Raw genomic sequence first — 20594 nt, 5'->3', positions numbered from 1 at the left:
AATTATAATAAATATACTAATTAATAAGAATGGACATTATGGGAAACATTCATGTAAAACTGGAGGCAAATTCAACCTAACAGATTTAGGGAGATCTTGTCAAATTGACTGACTATTCCATATTCACTAAATGACACCTGGAAAAAATTACAGGAAATAAACCCCAGAAATGGGAAGGAATTTATTACCTTCCAGGTACGGTACTGTAAAGTTGGTGCTGACATTATTAATAATCCTGCAGGTCGTGATGTTGCTGCCACAAGGCTCATAGTGCCAGTCACACTCATTACGAGGGTTGTAGTAGTCGCAAAATATCGCTGGTGAGAGAAGAAGAGAGGTTGATTTAAAAGCGTGGTTGCCAGGATGCAGCTCAGCTCAGATCTTCATTCATGTTAAACCAGCAAAACTTGTCCCGAGGTACAGGACCTGGACTTTCTTCTACTGTACTTAAACATAGGGTACAGCCAAATTGGGGGCAGTAACACTACAGCCCAAGATTTTCATATTAAACTCTCAAGCCACAGGGTGAAAATGTTTGATTTGAATCACAACAAGATTGAAGAATTAGTGTCGATTTAAATTTTAAATTAAGGGTGGATTTTTGGGAGTATTTTTTCATCCCTAGCTCCTAGCAAATTCCTAAAACTTCTTGCAGTATATTCCAGATAGTTCTATTTGCTGTGTTACATGGGCTGAGAGTCACCCCCAGCAAGCCAAGATCAAACGTATTAGACCTTATGGATAAAGCTTAAACCAGAATCCAGCTTAGATGACTCTGGGCAGAGGAAAGAGCTTTTACAAACTTAGACATCAGAGCTGATGGGAACTTGTAACTTCTGTTCCGCTGACTTCATATACTTAAAACCTACCGCTAGCCTTATTTCTGAAAATTAAAACATTTTACATTTCTGCCACTTAGAATCTCAGTGTTTTAATTTGAGCACTTTTTTTCCGAAATACTAATTTAAATATTATTTCACACTATTTTATGATGTACTGGTATAAGCATTAGCAGCACTGACAGACGCTGCTTAGTATAGTCAATACTGATCAGGTTCATCTACGCAGGACTGCTTTTATACACCTTGGCTTAAAATCAAATTCTGGATGATGGATAAGCCTTCCGCTAGCAGCCAGAAAGAGATGGCTGAGATTAACTGTTACTCACGGCAGATATCGGGAGTTCTCCAGAAAACACAGGCCTCAGCCTTGATGCATTCTTGGGCGTACGCAGCAACTGCGGAGCAGAAGCACTCACAGTCTCCACCGCTGTCACAGGAGCAGGCGTCATGAACACAAGCATCATAGAAAGGATTTGGGTTCACCTGTCGGGGAAAGAAATGATGGTCCCGTTCACCTCCAAAATAGTTTTCAAACTACGTAAGCTTGAGACATCTCTTTAGATATGGGAACTGAGCTGGGCAGGAATGAGGCTGTTTCTAAGAAATCATAAACAAACATCATCGGCTTGAAGCTGCTTAATGTGCCTTGGATAATACTAGGCTTAAAGTGATGTAGTACCTTCCATAATTTGCTATGACTGAAAAAAGAAGAGTTCTTGGCAGTGTCTGCATTTTCTAAGAGTTCCACCTTCCTGCTCTCATACCCAAGCTGGATGGATGCCCACGAACCTCATCTTCCAGCAAGCTTTGCCAACCAAGCGGTGAGCAGTATCACGAGGCTGTGCTTCACAGCAAACGTGAAACAGAGAATTTTGTGCTTGACAGGTTTTGGAATTTATCCAATGACGCGTTAACAAGATACTTCCATTTTTTTCTCTTGAGATTGCAAGAGGAGAAACTTAGACTGGGTTTTAGCTGCTGAAGGAGTCAGCATAGAAGCATACATTAAATTAACAATTCCTCGTGAGTTTTCCACTGTGAGTTAAGAACAAACTGTTGTTGATGTTACAGAACCTCAGGGAAGAGACAAGCGGGAGAGGCGTGCTCCCTGTGCCCTGTGCTCTGGAAGCTGTGGGCCTGACGGCATGTGCCACCGTGATGTGGAGGCGTAGCACTAGCCTGGCTGAACCACGCAGCATCAGTGGCTCCCAAGAAGACCCTTTCTGTAGGTTGAATACTAAGAAGAGCAGTGGTCTCTTCGACAACCCCTTTTAGAGCACAGGATGCATTTCTGTCAGAGGACGGGTCTGATGATCGCGAGGCCTTTCAGAATCCACAGCATTGACAGTCTCTCAACAAGAGACGGTGCAACAGCAGCACTCACAGTCCTCTTCAGGCTGGACCTGTGAGGGCAGCTTGCACAGCAGTGGCAGCGAAGCTGAGGTCAGGAATGTCACGGGCTTGTGCAGCCTGGGCTGGCTCCGCTACTGGCACAGTCCCGCGGCCACACATACTCAAACTACTTTGATTAAGGCTGCCTGAAATAAGCAGGCACCCAGAGATCACTGCCATTAACCATCTCTTCATTTGCTTCTGACGATTCTCTGCTTCCACAGCAACAGAAATGCAGTGTGCTGTTCCACCCCTTACTGCCCTCTACAAACCTTGGAGTGACAAATGTTAAAGACTTCACTCTTGATGATGCTGCATTCTTTCTCTGCCCAGGACTTCCGATGTGGCTTCATATCACAGGGCTTAACCTCCTCTGTGACATCTGAGCACGTGGAAGACTGTTTCCAGGAATTCCCAAACTTCAGAACATTGCTCTCCTGCAGCCCATTCCTTGTTGTAAAGTCATTGCTAGTCTTGTCATCGAAGTTGCCACACAGACCACACACTCTGCCCTGGAAAAGAAAATAAACATATTCTCAGCTTTTAAATATACCACAGAAGTGAGAAACAGACTCTAGGGCAAAGTAAGAGCAAAACATGGACATTAAAAAGGACAACTGACTCCCCGTGTAAATGACGTATTTTCATCTTTACTTGCAAATCATTTGTACTGAAATGAAACCTTCATTTGTCCGTGTACTTAGCAAACTATTCAGCTGCCCTGTCCTCCCTCCTTGAACCCAATTATATCTGGTGTATTTCCATGTCTCTGTGGTGATTTTTCATCCAACTTGCAACACTAAAGAGCGGCTAAGCCTCTTTCAGCCGAGAAAGAATGAACTCATTTTCCATTCTTCTCAAATTATCAAAACTCAGCACCCCCCCCAGCCTGGAAGGATTTCATTCTGCTCAAAACTGTTTTTAAAAGCTTGCAACATAACGAGCACCGTTTCTTCACAGACATTTAGCAATGTTGCAATCCTATGCTGCGCATCCTCTGCAATCCATTGTGGTGGGCTGTAGGGAACTCCAGCAGCATCTCTGCAAGCTGTGATAGTAATAGTGCAAGTTCATTTGTCTATTCAAACTACTGCTTCAGAAAAAGACAGACAGGTCCTAACTTTGTAATCAGGAGACATCTTGATGAAAACAGTGGTCTTCTTATCCCAGATAAGCATCACACCGTTGCTAGCCTCAATAACGAGGTAGAGGCCTATTGTCCTGTTCCAATACCGCACATCATCACCAACATCTCGCTGCACTTCTTGATAATCTTTGTTCTCCAATTTCAGTTCAGTTTTCTGAAAGATAAGAAGGGAAATTTTATGACACTTTTATGATGAGATAAAATATTAGATGCTTGTAGCAATACAAATCATTCTGAAATCAATAGCTCAAAGTCAGGGATGACTTCCCAAGATGGCAGAAAGCGGTGTAGCACATTTCTTTGAGAGAGGTTTCAGTACCCGAGAATCTACACCTTTACAGATTAATCTGATAGGGCCTTTAACCTGTAATTGTTACAGCTGCTTTCAGGGATGTGGCTGTGAAACATCACTACTTTTTAAAATCCTTCGATACTGATATAAACTTGCTGAGTACCATTACTCACCCCAAGAAACATTTTAATAGCCTTTGAGCAGGTGACTCCTGTAGTTCCACAAGGGACATTCTCTGTGATGATACTGAAAGAGCCGCTGGAATTGTTGTCACTGCAAAAATCCTGTTGAAAATGAAAAAATAAGCATAAGAAAATTAAGTAGGATGTTTAATTTTTAGTTCAATTTCATAATAATTACAATCACTTGGATCTCCACAATGGATAACTCATTAATGCCATTTCATTCGTGAAATCCTACATACATGTATTTGTACAGATGTGTGAACCTTTGTTCTGTACACTTGGAGTTTTGATTTAGTTCACAGCTGGTAATGAGCTGTGAGCTCTCACTATAACATAGTCCTGTTACACACGTTTTATGACCAGTGTATTGGGGGAAAAAAAACACCAAGGAAACCACATTCGCAGAGCTTGCCTGCACTAAAAAGGGAGAATTTATCTTGGTGGGATGTGTAAACACCCCAGCAACAGGGATGGCAGGCAACAAGGATTGACAAAAGAGGGAAGCAGATCTTCAAGACAATTGGATGCTGTTTCAGGCCTCCTCTGGAGCATTACCTGAGTAGCCACATAGTCACAATTCCCATCAAAGTCATAGAACTTTCCATCAAAGGTGATGTAATGGCCACTTCCATATATCGTGCAAGTCCCATAGCACTTGTATTCAGTGCAGCTCCAAGCCCCTTTTTGGCAGGTACTAGAAGAGAGCAGAAGAGTTGCGTTTTCAGCTCTCACCAAGAGCGTGCTGTTGGGGAACTATGGAACAGACCAGGCAGCTCCCTAGTACAAACATGATAGTGTGCGCAACATCCATTTTGGCGTTACAGGTGTCTTAAGTCTCAGCTTCAATAGTTTAGTCTGGTTTTAAGCCTATAACATGATTTTCAACTCTGGCCAGATACTTTCTTTAGACCTGATAGCATTTATATTTGAACAATGAGTGCACTTTCCCAATACGTGGAAACAAGATAGATATTACCCCAATATTTTCAGCACAATCTGTATTTCCTCAGATAGCAAAAAGTATACTTGAAAATACAGGCGTAGTTATTGCAGCCCCTGTAGTACGTAAGACTAGACATGAGTATCGATTTGCTACGTACAATATATTCTAGAAGAGAGCACGAAGTTCCTGCTTACCAGGTGTTGCAGTCTGCTGCTATCGTCTGTCCAGAAGAATACCACTGGTTGTTGTGAAAACAGGGGCAGTCCTTCTTCTCAACACAGCCTCCACTCCCATCGTCATACAGACCTTCAGGACACAGGCAGCCTGAGACACACTCTGTCTGGAACTGAGGAGTGTAAGGAAAAAGTCTTGCTTTATGAAGAAGCTCTGCATTTCAATCCACTCCTTCACAAACACCCAGGGAAAAAACGCATTTATAATCAAACAGCCCAATATTGATTAGTTTTCTAAGATTTTTCTTCCAGGTTTCTAATGGTTTTCTCTTCTTTCTTGATTGTCTAAGAACTGAAATCATATTTTGTTTGGGAGGTATGACCGAAGACACATTAAAAAGAGAAAGAAGAGGGAAACCCTAAGGGGAATCATCACGAACTGGGCCACAGAGTAGTATAATTGCGGAGAAAAGAGGGGAAGATTAAACCAAAGGGCAACCAGCTGTTAGTTATATCTGCATTTTCTGTGTTGTACTGTGTCATTTAAAGAATACAGAATAAAGGACACATGACACGGAGAAAAATCAAATACGTACATGATCAGCTTGACTACGGCAGCTAAGTTGTACAGGTGTTTGCTCTGTGGATGCTTTGCAGTCAAAGTAGATCTTGTTAGAAGGACATTCTTCTACACCTGAAAGGTACATCGTTTGGATGAATCAAGAAGAGTCAAAAGAAATGGGTGTGAAGGGTGGTAGTTACCAACACAGAAATCTCAGGGTATGTCTCCTCTTACGAAAACAAGAGTCTCAGTGAAGACAGAACAAAGTGAAAATGTATCAGTATTTCACATAAAAAGAAAAAAAAGCAAACAAAACAAATATGTCGAGAATTCAAACGGAAAGTGTAGGTTTGGGGTTGGATGTCAGGTTATGGTTTTTATTTTACTTTAATTTATAGAATATCACTTACTTTTTGTTCTTAATTTCACTGAAGTACACTGGATTACTGCATTTCGGCAAACACTAGAAAAGAAGTAGAAATTTTTAAAAAAACAAGCTCGGTGTTTTCAGTTTAAATCTAAGGATTTGTTTCTACACATGTGAGAGTATTTCTCAGAGATCCTGCATGGTTTTTACTGATGTTTCAAAGTGAACTATATTAAAGTTCACTCATGAATTTTCACTCGGAGAAAAACTAGCAGGATTTGAGGCATAATGCACAGAGGGGTTGTTTCAAGGTGTGAAAACTCTTCTATTAATCCTTAATACTGTCCTTTTTGATGACTCAGGAAACAGGCAAGAATGAAACAGATAATAATGATAATTTAAATCAAAGCCTTTGTGTGGATACACAGTGTATTTTCATGCTCTTTCAACTCATATGCTGCAAATCTGATGGCCTGTATGCTTCAACTGCTGGATAGGAGAAGGAAGTATTTCACAGTTTGCACTGATTGTTCATACAGCAAATCGTCAGAGTTCATAATAAAAAATACCAGAATCATGACAGTTGCTTTCAAAAGACTATGCTACGGTAAACACATACCAAGGGGACCTTTCTCCAGTGGCAGACACAAGCAATCTGTCTCTAAGGAAACAGCAGTGTGATAATTTTAATAACACTATAACCGGCCTTTTATCTTCCTTCTGCCCCTCTGCTCAGCAGTGCAGCTTCAGAGTAACGTTTATCTGCAAAGGCCAGTACTCACTCCTTCAAACAACGCTGCGCTTCTCAATTATTGAGGAACGACATTGCCACAGGATGATGCTTTGCGCAGCATGAAGATGTTGCTAAATGTGTTACAAATGTTCATTAAAGCTCCAAAGCAGCTAACACCTAAATAAGCAAATTTTAAAAGAGCTTGTATCCCCACGCAAACAAGAAGCCACAATAAAACATACCAACGTTCTCCATCTTTTGTGACATATTCCCCCGCTTCCAGGTATGATCCCTTATAATAACACGGGCACTCGGAGATGGGCACGCAGGAATCCTGGTTATCCAGGTATGTGTCAGGTGGGCAGCCACAGCCATCCACAGGAGCTAAGTCTTGCGGGCAATGCTTTTCCCCATCAGCAAAGGAACGACAGGTTTGCTGGCACATCGTGAGGTTGTAAAGGAAGACCTGATTTCCTGTGCAGGCAGACACTTCGCTACCTGGGGGAGAATAAACAAACTGGTAAATAAGGGATGTGGGATGGACAATCTACCCTTGACATGTCCATTTTAGTTTCTTTGGCTGTGCAGCATATAAAAACACTCACTTAGATTTTATTAATGTACAAAAATACCACAAGTCACATGCAACGCTATCTGAGCTTTACCAGTTGAAGTCTTCTTTTCTGCGACTAGCAGTTGCTACTTTCATACCCACAATTGTTTCATACGCAGCTAGTCACAGAGCGAGCACAACATAACAAACTCCTAATCTCAATAACACTGTGCTGTGGATGAAAAGGAAGCCCAGTGACAAACAAGGACACTGGAAAAGCCATGGTGATTGGGATTCTGTTAGTCAAAGATAGAAACGGCATTGTTACCTAAACTGGGGAAAGAAGGTGAAAGCGAAAAATACTGCTGTCTACTTCTAAATGTGTCACGAACAAATGACAGCTAAAGAATGTAACACCAATTAGTGAACATTATAAGCATGGTCTCTTCCAAGTCCATTAGACATTTCTAAAATACTGCAGATTGCTTAACATTGAGATCCCTGACAACCAAACTCGGAGAGAACCCACGTATTCCCACGACTCATTAATTCCACGAGGACTGCAGTTCCACTACTTACTGCAGACATTCTTCCTCCAGCCTCCCAGTATGATCCCTTTGAAGGCACAGGCTCTTGAGTAGGAGGAGAGGGCAGCACACAGGCATTCTTCACTGTCTTCGCAGAGACAGGTGTCATATTTACATTTCTGAAAAGAGAATGAAAGGGTCAGTACGCCCACGGGAAACCAACAGGCAATTGTGACTCGGGTGCTATGAAATATCCCGTATCTTATCTCTGACATGTTTTTTTATAATTCTCATGATCAGACATCAACGGAAAAAATGGACAAAGACCAGAGACAAAGTGTTGCTTCCCTCCATACACAATGAAAACATTTGGATGCTTATCCTAACCCAAGACAAGCCTCCGGAACCTTTGAAAAGTAGCCAGCCTCCAACAACACCTTTCTTAAAGGATTTGACACCCTCTTCCTCAGTTACAACTTAGAAATACAGAGGCCCATAAAAATTAAAAATCTCAATGGCAAAATGTTAACCAGATTTATGAAGATCTTCACAAAAATTGAGCTCAGACTGAGTTCCAGGTATGAGCAAAGACTGAAGTCTTCTTTTTTGCTCAGGTAAACTTCATGTTTGCTCAACAGTGATAAGCACAGTGGAAAAAGAAACCACGGCAATTCTGGCATGAAAATGATTTGGTATTACATTCCAACCAACACAGGAATCTTAGTAAGTATTTCCTTTTTTTTTAATTTTCTGACTTAATAACAACCAATGTGCAAAGGTAGACTTCAACTTCCTGTGCACACCTGCATCTCTTCGATCTTCTTTCCAGTTCAAACATCCAATTCAATAAAAACGTACATCAACTACAAAGCATATGGCACCAGAAGCACAACTTTACCTTTTCCTTCAGCAGCGTTCAATAAGAATCTCCTCAGGGGAGATACTTTGGACACATGCTATGTTGCCTCTGTTGCCAGTTAATCATCACAAAAACTCCACCAGCTCTTATGGGCAAACCTTACAGAAACATCTCGACTGTTTGAGTCTATGGCCATCTCTCTGAAATGAAGCAGTACTAAAACAGGTGCAGGATTACAATACCTTATAGTATTCTGAAGGATCAATGGCTTCGTGACATCTTGCAAAAGGACCCTCTGAGTCTTTCAGCAAAGAACACCAATGCTCGGCATAATTTGCTGCAAAAAAAAGGGAGAAAAAATGAAATTATTGTATTATAGTAATTACATTCACTTATCTTCATCCTGCTGTGCCTTGTTATGTTGTCATATAAATGCAATGCAACAATACAAACGAGAGAACTGTTTGGGGGGTGGAGAAGCCACATGCAATCCCTGCACATACATTTCGATGCTCTGATTTGGTTACCGAGCCGAAGACACACGATCGTCAAATTGAAAATGGTATCTTACTGCTGCAGCTTGTCTACATGGAATCGGGACAGCCCTTTCCACTGGGGGACCATAAAGCTAAATTAAACGTAGGGATAAATAATAGCAGGAAATATGAGCTGCCTTTGCAGATAATATAAATTAACGACTTTACTTCCCTACCTTCCTCTACAATCACTACCCCAAGCTTTCACTTCAATTTGATGGGAAATCAGTGCTTATATGTATATATACTTGCAGAAATTAATTATTAATTTGATAGTCCTTTTAAAAAAGGGCTTCAGTGCCATGCTACTCTTACAAGCCTGTTGCAGCAACATACAGCAACCGCCGTTCGTTCTGGCAGACGTGTACTTACCACTTTCGATGCTGAGACTGCAGGGATCTTCCAGCTTTTCCACCTGGTCAGCGCAGGTGGACTGAGCTTTCCATGTGTTAGCAAAGGCAGATCCTGTAGCTTCTACCAGCCCACTGGTTGTTTTAAAGTCATCACCTTCCATTCCATTGAAGTTTCCACAAAGACCTATTGAAAAGGTAAATTTTTACCTAGTTATTACTCATTCTCATTCTAAAAGATCAAAGGGAAAGGAACAACTGATCACAAACATTAGAAACAGAAGTTCATACAGCTGATTATTCCAGCTCAATATTAATGTACAGTATAAGTATTGAAGATTTAGGGGTCCTATTTTAAATCTTTAACCCCTTGAGATGAACAATCTTCATGAAGATATCTCTACATCAGGGGATCACTTCTCTAACCTGTATTTTTTATAATTTCTGATGATATTAAAACCGCAAAAGGTACCAAAAGCCTGGTTTGGTGGATAGTTAAAAGTTAAACTGAATGCAAATTTGGGCAATATTCTACTGGCACCAGAGTGATAGGTCACTCCAATATGAAACGACAATAATGTATTTCTAGTTTTCTTGAGTCAATTGTCTTCCAAGGTTTTGGTTTCTGCTTTTGGTTTCCTTCTCTTGGATCAGTAAGCAGCACGAATCATCACTCGTGTAAAGAATACAGGGCTCTGCAGCTGTGGAAAAGCACGGCTTCCCTTCCCATTTGAGTGGACACTTGCCTTGAAGTTTTCCTTGAACTGATTGATCCACAGTTGCAAACAGCTGCATGACAGGAAACAACTGGATCTGCAGCTGAAGCCCCAGAGAGGTTTGTACAACAAGGTAGTAGGAAGATGGCTTGAATACTGAGAAGCTGGCTGAAAAAGAAAGCAGGAACTGTGAGGTAAACACACACACGGGCTGCTGAAAGAAGCACTTCTTATCAGATCCTAAGGTGTCACCTGCCATGAAAACTCTGAGATGAGGATTAATAATTTTTTTTCCCCTCTGAAAGTCACGGGGCAACTAGCTTAACAAGTTGATTACCTATAACAACTCATGCCTGGAATCAGAACCCGGTTCAGATTTTCTGCACTACATCTTCAATGCTGACTCAATGCTGAGCAATCAGAAGAGATTATCTGAGAAAATACTATCCCAGCACCGCCGCATGCAGTAACAGGCATGTCTCTACCTGACACAGAAGGCTCTGTCCCTTACCTGACACGTGAGGCACGTTCACTGTCATGTCGTTCAGTAACACACTGCCGTCTGGTCTGAAAACCACCACCTGTATAACAGCAAATAGAGTCAGAGAGGTTCCAGGTACCAAGAGAAAAAGGAACTAATTAAAAAAATAAATAAGAGGGGAGATATTTTGCACATTTAGACTGTGACTAGAACTTAAAATCTTTGGAAGTAAGAATCAGCCTGAAAATTGAATGTGGCAGCAGACCTGTAGGACACGAGCAAGCTTTCGTGTTGTTTCAGCTGCCTACAGGAATTTGTAGCAGTAACAAAATGCAAAGTTCGTTTATACTGGGCACTTTGGTTTCAGCAAGTAAAAGAAAATTTGGGGCCTTCAGGATCTGTAACAAGTTTCTATTCCCTATAAAAGCATGTGCCACAGCTTCAGTTCAGCTTCAGCATGAAACTATGAGGGTTAGTAAGATTCTGACACGGTAAGAAAGCAGTTTGTTAAACTTCCTCATAAAACGCTACTCTGAACATACAGAAACATCAAATGATGAGTTTCTGATTTGGTTTGGGTTTCTTCTTGCTATGCTGGTGGGGACGTGGAAGACCAGAAACACCAGAGGAACATTATGTGTATGTAAAATATTATATATAGTCCAGACACTCCCATAACCAAACAGAATACTAAAGTGAATGAAAATATAAATATTTAAGAATGTTGGATAGTATCAACATTCAAAGATGGATTTCTTCTGAAAATTACTCAATTAGATCTATAAAATTTTATCTGAAAAAAGCAAAACATTGTGAGGGAATGAAGAATGGTACCCTCAGTTCCAGCCAGCCTAGAACACAATGAGACAGAGCAAGGAGCAGAGAAGGGAAGAGAGGAAAATGTCAGCTCATTTGAATCTCATCTTTTGTTCAGTTTAGGTCTATTCTGAGTTCCTGAGGCAGAAAGCTGAGTTGTTTTTCAGCCTGAGGCGCATTATCTATGCACAATAGTGACTCCAGATGAATTAGTTTTACAGTAAGGGAAATATGCCATTTTTCAACATATCTAAGAGAACCACAGAACACTTACATTTTTCTTCTGATCTGCTAACAGTACAACAGTCTTCAAACAGGTCTGCTTGTCTGTGGAGCCGCAGGGACTCAGCTCTGCCAGGAGAGCGTGACTGTCATTTGCAGTACCCTACAATCACAGGCAAAGACATATCCATTACTCCAATCACAGATCTCACAAGATGATTTCCAAAACAAAGGCTAGAGTCATCAGTTACAATACCAATTACTATAGAACTTAGCAATTCAGACCACCATTTCAGCTCTGGCTCTGCAAGCTGAACCGTCCAAAGAAATTCAGCGACATGGTTTCTAGTTCAACAAGACCTTTGTCATTCTCTAGAAGAACAGGCACCAGGGATTTAGGGACTGATGAATGAAATGGCTGGCAGGCTCCTTTCCCTAGCTGACCTTGACACTCGGACACAGAAACAGCTATTACAGATCTGACTGAGACCTTCTAATATTGAGACCTGCCAATGTTTGCAGTCTGTTTCTCCGTGCAGCCAGAGCAATGCTTATACATGAAGGACACCACTGGATAATGGCAACATACGTAGTCTACTATCTGACTCATGGCAGGAAGTACCCAACTGCCCCCTCGAGCTATTAAAGCCCATCTTGAATTTTCAAGTAAAGCTTTTCGCATTTCTACTTCCCTCTTCCTATAAAAACTGGATAAACCAACAATTCACATACCAGCACACTCAGTAGTATTTACAAGAGGAGAGCCCTACAGTACACAGTACCTTGGCCAACACATAGTAACAGTCTCCGTGGAAGGTGTATTTCTTTCCATCAAAGGTGGTAAAATGGGAACCTCCTTCCACCGAACACGTGCCTGGGCAGGGTAAATCTTTGCATGTCCATCTGCCTGAATTACAGATGCTGTAAAGAAATAATAAAAAAAAAGTTTGCAGTTATTACAGGGACAGAGAGCACTGAAAGCATCTGCAGCAAACAGCATGATAGATAGCCCCAGGTGTTTTAAAACTGTCTCTTTGACCATTTCCTTAGGACTTCCCCTCTGCCATAGGCAATTCCCCTCTGCCAGATACGAGAAAACTCTTCAGGCAATTGATCGTGTAGACATGCGACACAAAGGTTAAGAATGTTTTCAGGATGTCTCCTACGACTAAGAGGAAGATCGAAAAACGCGGATCCATTTGCATTCATTCAAGACCCTCACCATTCTTCACATTCATTGGTAATGTTTTCTCCAGGTGAAAACTCCTTCCCATGGAGTTTGCAGTGGCACTGGCTCACAGGTATGCAGCCTTTTTCGGTTATATCATCGTACACAGTTCCTGTAAAGCACAACAGTAAACTATTCCAGCTCTTCCTGAAAGAAGCAATTTCCACAGAAGAGAAACTCTGAGGAGGAAAGCTCTCAGCTTGACACTGAAAGTGGAGGGTGTGGTTATTAAAACTGGGAAGAACACTGTTTCAAGTCTTTATAACGTAAGAACCATGGAAAACACTTCTGTCCAGCTCTGAAAATCTAAGTCTGTGTATTTGTATAACCATACACAGATTAAAAGCTGTAAGTAGAGAAGAACACTCTCAGAATTTTACATGTTTAGATTTTCAGTTCTTCTGACATACTCTGTAGACTATCCTTGTAGCCTTTTTTCCTAAGGTTGACAGCAGGTCTGAGAATATCACTCACTGACCCTCTTTATCACACTCTGGGCAAACACACACATATATATATATCAGCAAAAGTCCATTTGTTGAGAAGCAAAAAGCAGATTTTTCACCTGTCATTGTGTTCATATGATTTAATTACAAAATCATTAAGTAATCGCTTATTACCTCCTTTTAAAAAAACCTTATAATTATGTTCCCCTAGGGGGAAAAATAATGAGTAGCACTACTAATTTTTAAGAGTAATTTGCCTACACTTAATATTTTAACTATGACCTCCTTTGCCAGAGCTCTTGGGTTTTTCCGTATATAATCTAGAATAACACTTGCCTTCTGGGCAGAAGCATCCATCCATGTAGTGTTCCTCACAAAGGTTGCTGGTCTGCAGGTGTGAGCAAGTGTCCATGCAGGGGGAGCTGCTTTCTCTATAGACCATGGTCTCAGGACAGGTCTTGGCTGAAACAATGAGAAAGACACCACTAGTTATTTGAGTGTAAAGTCAGAAACTTTCATTCCTCAGAAACTTTCATTACTCAGAAACCACAGATCACATCCCCTGCTCCCCTCAAGTCAGTGGTTTCCCAAGCCAGACTCCTCTGGCACAGCATGCTTGTTTCTGAAATCCCTTCCCTGCTTTTTATATTTTCTTCTTTTGGTCTCAAATAGATCAAATGTTCCCAGACATCTGCAGCATCAGGCCTCACGGATTTTTTAGTGGGAACAGAATTTCTACTTGCTGAAAAAGTTCCTAAATTACCAGGGTAATAGAAGACGAAACCAGGAACTACGTATGTAGTAGGGTATTGCATTGTTGCTATGAAATATAAAATGCATGCCTATAGTTTTGTAAAGAAGGAATGAATTCAAATATTTTGCAGTGCTACATCCATTAAATATTTGCTTCTTTGTAAAAGTTATATAGCTGCTTACGGCAAAAGTTCTGTCTCCTCCATTCACCCGGCCGGCCACCCGCGTGCGAACACTGACGAGAATACTCTGAGATGGTGCTGCAGAGGCAGAAGGAGTCCTCACTTCCGTTACATGCACACTTGTCCTGCATGCAGGCTTGGATGTACGTTTCCAAATTAACCCGTAACCAACAATCCACAAATGCAGAGGAAGTCAGCAGCGTCTCGCACTCATCACGCTAAGGAGGAAGAGTAGTAGTATTTCAGAGATTTGTAAGCACCTGAGCTTCTGGACACTCATGAAAACTGTTGTCTTCTGAGTAGCAACAGTTATTCAAGAAAGGAAGAAGAAACCATTTGGCCTGGAATGAGCTAAGTCTTCCCAGCTCCTCACATGCTAACTCCCCATGGCACAAGGATGTCTCCATGTGCCCATGCAAGCCAAGTTCATCACTACAAATACTCACATGCTCGTTACAGCTTGCAAGAACCTGAGTTTCATCAGGATCTTCACATTTGGCATTGGGTTTGCTGATCTTCTGTAAATTCCCATATGTAATTGAATTGTAGCTTGCATCTATGAGAAAAAAATTGCAAAGACAGCTTGAGACCCAAAAACTGACAGCAAGAATCATCTGATTCCTGGGACTCTATGGATCAAGGAGAACAGTTACCATGGTATCAAACAAGCCTGTTAGACATAGATCTCTGCTTTAAATTACGGCTGTTACCTCTAAGTGTGCTTCAACAGAACGTTGAAGTGGTAATGAGAAAAGATGGCAGTAGAGAAAAAAACAAGATGATTCGTCTGCAATAAAATAACCTTAGACCAGGAACACAGCTGGGACGCAATGTTCATTCTGGGTTGATCACAGAAATCTTTCAGGAGAAGTTTGCTCTCCTGTGGTGCTCAGATGCACAATGCTTATCAGCCTGTCGTCGGTGATAACTGTCAGTGTGTCAGGATGACCCACCTCCATTGATGAACTCGTTGTAGATCGGAATTCCATTGTAATCCCCACAGAGACCACATGTCTGGTTATTAAATTTGCTGTCCAGCTCCACCTAGAGAATGCAAAGAGAAAGAAAGGAATTATCTGGAGCATAAAGACATTCCAAAGCAAGTACGTTTACTCAAAAGGGAAGTTGCTAAATGACAGAAGTGATGGTGATCACAAAACCTTGGAGAAGTAGCTGTTTCTCAGAAAGCTCCTTCTCCCTTTCTTGAGACCAGTAAGATTATCTGCAGGCCTTACCGTGACCTCTTTCCTTTTGCTGAGAAAGGAACTTTTTGTTTTTAAAATGAAGTACTGTGAGTGTCAGCTGGATGAGCCTAACACTCTGGCTCTGTTGGGTTCACAGGACTCTATTGTTCAGTATTGTCTGTTAAACCCAGGAAACACCAGTAAAAAAGACTTGGATCATACATACCATCAGGGCGTCTTCCTGATTCCATATCAGAGTCAGGCCCAATTTGGCATAAACCTTGATGTAGATGTCGTTGTTCTCAATGAGCACACCAGAGCTGTGGTAAGGTGTCTTCACACTAAAAAGAAAATCAGAGGCTTTGCGTTAGTACAGAAACATGAGGAGTAACACAAGTGTCTGTAAGAAGCCGAATACCCTAATGGATAGAGAAACCAATCTCTGTCTACCTGATCCTAATGGCACAGGTTGCCGTGATTTAAGGAGGCATAAAATCCTCTCTCTGACGTCTGATGCAGTAACTCATTGCCTTTAAAAGGCAAAGCAATGTCAGAAGCAAAGGCTCCCGAGGCTACAGGCTTTTTGAGAAAAAAGCCAAAATGTCAGAGTTCTTCCACTCCATCAAAGGAAAACCCATCATCGCTGTGCTATTAACAGAGGATAATAAACCACTCACTAATAATTTACTTCAGTGAAAGAGGTAACAATGTAAACGTGAGCTTTTCTGTACCAAAAGACCTGACAACAATTTCAGAGATTTAATGTTCCTTTACAAGGATCTTCCTCCTCAAGAGAGGGTTCAAAAAGCACAGACGGAACAGGGACTGCCAACAAAAGTTTGGAAAGAAAGTAGCACGTGAAGAGGAGTTCAGTAGCTGGTTATATTAGTTAGTTCATTTGTTTTCGGTTGACAGGACCAAGCTTGTTAATAGTGACAGCAGGACATGTTGGTGTGACAGAAGGTGTTTTGCAGAAGGCTGAGCAGAGATGCTTTTGTCTGGTAAAGAATCAATTCCCCAGATCTCCCTCTTGATCTTGTACGCCTGTCTCACGGTGCACTGTGTAACAAGCCACGCTGCTGAGCATCATTCAGCGGCAAAGGCATTGTGGGAAGCGCCTTGTGCTATGAAATCTAAAGAACGAGAACCTGTTTGAACAGAAGATGTGTAAACAGGAATCCAGTCAAAATAACCCCTTCATTTTCCACTGATTCGCCTATACAGTTGATACTGTCAGGATTCACACGTGTCTATGCACATCTCCTCTTAACTAGTCCCTTGACTGGAAGAATTTTATCTCCTAATTTCCTGTCCAGGGGATTTTTCCAACTATTTACCTCAGGCATTTTTAACACGGCCAAATGACCTATACATCTAAATACCAGGCGGGAACTCAAAATCCATTATTTCTACTTTGTTCATCCTCTGGACAATGAGGCCTTAAGAGATCATGTTTTCGGAGAGGAATTATCAAACATTGGGCAGCTCTTCACCTTTTGGCTATCAATCACAGCATGGACTATCTCTATTTTTTTTTTTCATAATACTAGGACATCGTTCAGCAGTCAGGAGCCAAAAGGTGAATTCATACATTTTTCTATTCTGTGTGTAAATTCTTTATATACATTTTCATGCTATTTTACATGACAATGGATCATATGCCATCGATATGGGAAACTAAGTTCTACAAAAACTAAATCCCCCATGCGGCAAAAGCCTGTTCAGAAGGGTCCTAAGAAAAACAGGCTTGGTTTCAGAAAAGCAATTTTTAAAGTATTTCTAAACTTGGTTTTCATGGAGTTCTTTTCAAGACCTGATTACCCAATAAACAACCAGCTTTTTCAATTTGGGCTGCAAATAGATTTCAGATTTTTTTTAACCTCATATGATATTGTTATGCGTTCTGGTATGTTCCTTGGAAAACTGAATGTTATTTACTATCTGTGAACAGATTTTCATTGCACTGGCTTCGGTGCAAAAGCTGAATTCTGGGCAAAATCCAGTCCTAAAATTACAACAGAAAGGATTTTTTTACATTATACTAGGACATATGAACAGTCAGTTTCTTCAGTCTTCAGAACTATGTCTTAATCATCATCACTTGTTGGGTAGGCCAAGGGTAGGAAAGATGAAGACACCACTTTGCACCAGTTGTGTGACCATGTTACAGGAGGAAAAAAATACTACAGCTGGCTGAAAAAGTACATATTGCCATATACAAATCAGTGCAAATTTTGATCCACATTTTTATCTGTTATATTGCCTTGAGGAATGGCCACTGGACCTTAAAGACTTATTTCTGAAGACCAGGAAACACCACCTTCTCTTCTGCCATTAAGAAAGAGAGAAGGATCCTGAAGAAATGCATCTTCATTTTGCAGGATGCGTTAGACCATTTGGTAAAGTAAACTCTAGGTGATGCCGTAAAACAAATGCAGCTGTATCATTTTAGACCAACGAAAGTTCTAGCTCATGAGCTGCATTGCTTCCTGCACTCAAACCTCTTCCTGACTTGTATTTAAAACATCTCTTATGGCGACACAGAAATGCTGATTAATACTAAAGCCTGTCGCCAAAGCTATTTTTATTCTGGGTTTCAAAAAGCTTTTTTTTTTTTCGGTTGTGGAAATGCTTGTAGCAGTCAGCTGTGTAAAGAATCAACCCTGCTTTCATCTTCCCAACACACTTCTCCAAAATACCATTAAAGTAAAGAAACTTACATCTTCCCATCCACCACAACCAGTTTTGGCCTGAGGTACACTGTGAAGTCCTTGATTGTTACCAGAATATACTGGATGTTAGGGTGGTTGTTGCTGTTCAGAGCACGCTGGATGTGGATAGAGAACTCCTTGTAAGACTCTCGGCAGTCAGAAGCAAAATTATATTCACAAATGCCAGGGAATTGGTAGAAGTCTCCGTCAAAAGTCTTGAAATGGTTGTTTCCCCAAGTGCTGCAGACATAATGGCCATGGTTTCTTCTCCTTCCTGTTAAGTGATGACAAAGAAATAGGCATCAAAAGAGTGAAATGAACAAGCCAGCATCAAGAGAAGGCAAGTGTCGCATTTTACCGTGGAAACCACTCGCGATTACGTGCACAGTGATTCCACAGATCTCAAGCCTGATCAAGTCTTTGCCTATTAAGCAGAAGAGATGCGAGTTTCAACACAAAACAAGACACTAACAAATACTGCTGAGACCTGCGATATCTCATAATCCTCACTGAGATGAAGGAACTTGTCTGCATGACGTGGGGAATCTTATGCCTCAGACCAGTAACAAGCTGATGCATCTGTTCAATGGAGCTGCTTTGCCAAACATATGGATTTATTCCGAATCATGGTGTCATTTTTAGCAATATTAACTATTTCTAAGAGCTATTTTCTTCCCTGATGCAACATGCCCTGGAGAGGAAACAGAGATAGGAAACGGAGGAAGTACTACTCCTGCTCCAGAAGACAGACAGATTAATGTTACAGAAGGACTTGTGCAAAACAAGACATTTTAAAGAATTGCTGTCCTAACAGAAGTAGTGATTTCTGCACTACAGAATAGAAATTCTTCCGAAGATAGGGCAGAAGATAACCATGGTAGGAGCAAAAATAAATAAATATTTTTAATGCAATAGCAGGATGTGCAAATGGCAGCACTTGTTCCCTTTCCAGCCATCTGTACCAAATAATACAAATTAACATATCTGATAAATTTCAAGATGCAGTAAATTAGGGCTAAACGATAAACCAAAACTGATCACTGCACAAAATTCATCACCTATTCCTCCAATTTCCTCGTATTTCAGTATGAGAGCTCCATTTCAACACTTCCAACCAAGCTGATAACAAATAAATCGGAGCTTTTACAGAAGGATTATTAATGTCCTGATGACAAATTAGCTTTTCCCAGTGTTACTATATTCACTTCTGAAGAAAGTATTTATATGTCATTCCAAAGAAACGGAAGGCACAACCATTCACTTTCTTCATTGCTCTAGCAACGAACCTTACAAACTCCTCTAGCTGCTTTCTGCCAAGTAGTTGCCTAGAAAAGTCTCAGCACACAGATGGAAAAAGAGCACTGAAAACATTTTTCCAAGTGCATCAAACTAGAGAATGACGCAGTAGATGTAGGTATTAATCTCTCCAAAGAAAGCCTCAGTATTTGAAACTTCGAGAAATTTAAGGCACCTGAAAACTCTGGTGCACAATTTAAGTGCTCTGCCTCCCCCTGCCTCTGCAGTCGTGTTCCAATTCTCCATCTCTTTTCCAGCACACCACCTGTGAGCATTTAATTTCTAGAGCTTACCTTGTCTTATTTCATGGGAATATGACAGGGCCAGCCAGACCACAAAAAGGCTGGCGACTCTTAGCCCCATGGTGGCTAAGGCCAGTGAACTGGGAACTTCACCAAAACCTTTATATAGTATCCACTGATGCAATTGATTCTATCACACAGGAGGAGTTTCAAAGGAAGAAGGAAAGAGGGGGGATAAAAAAATAGGTGTGATATTTACAGAAGATAAGAAGTAAACAGACAGGTATTTTTTGCCATAAATGAAGGAATTCAGTGTACAGGAAACGGTATAATATTGATTCAGTAATCATGCAAGTTTTTATTGCTCTGTTTCGTCTACAGGATGCTATGCTTTTAAATCCTTCAAATGATCACGCAAGTTTAACTTCCAGTAACTCCTATGGCAAACAGTGAATTTTGGAGTGGCTGAACTTGCCTTGAAGGAAGATTAGGATGAGATACCCTCCAACAATGGTTTCAAAGCCAAAGGATTTTTCATTTTTCACCTTCACATAGAAAGATTTCTGCAAAAATTAAATGATGCTGGTGAAGCTCCTTGTAGACAACAGTGACCCTCCCAAATAAAAATGGTACACCATGCATTGTAAAATTAGTTTGTAGGCATTTGTTGGATTCCTTTCATTTGTAAAGCTCTGGGGAGCATCTTGAACAAGGTATAGCCCATCCTGCATGTTGTGCCCAAAACATAATTGAGATGGGTGACAAGGTAAGTTCAAAGAATTCACAGCACAAGCTCTATTGAACACTGTCATGGTGCAGCAGAAAGTCCATCAAAAAGGTTGTTAAAAACTGTTGC

At 40.9% G+C, this 20594-nt stretch overlaps 1 protein-coding gene across 1 annotated transcript; it reads right to left on the bottom strand.

Annotated features, from left to right (window-relative positions):
- Positions 1–188: 188 nt before the first annotated feature.
- LOC104502020 (mucin-2-like) lies at positions 189–19859 on the bottom strand (the record flags this gene model as incomplete). Its single annotated transcript, XM_010145927.1, has 26 exons — positions 19790–19859; positions 18559–18624; positions 18210–18474; positions 15716–15830; positions 15259–15349; positions 14752–14861; positions 14307–14523; positions 13707–13832; positions 12919–13036; positions 12479–12617; positions 11749–11859; positions 10689–10758; positions 10208–10345; positions 9484–9648; positions 8818–8912; positions 7769–7895; positions 6879–7134; positions 5947–5999; positions 5571–5668; positions 4996–5147; positions 4414–4552; positions 3847–3957; positions 3356–3535; positions 2507–2746; positions 1169–1325; positions 189–317 (listed from the first exon to the last, which is right to left on the bottom strand). Coding segments are annotated over exons 1-26 (3538 nt in total), but the record flags the coding sequence as incomplete, so codon positions are not given.
- Positions 19860–20594: the final 735 nt, after the last annotated feature.

Source organism: Buceros rhinoceros, unplaced genomic scaffold, assembly GCF_000710305.1.
Source record: "Buceros rhinoceros silvestris isolate BGI_N320 unplaced genomic scaffold, ASM71030v1 scaffold35310, whole genome shotgun sequence".
In the NCBI taxonomy this organism is placed as follows: domain Eukaryota; kingdom Metazoa; phylum Chordata; class Aves; order Bucerotiformes; family Bucerotidae; genus Buceros; species Buceros rhinoceros.
Note: the sequence above shows the minus strand (reverse complement) of the source record. Positions and strands in the feature narration are given on the sequence as shown.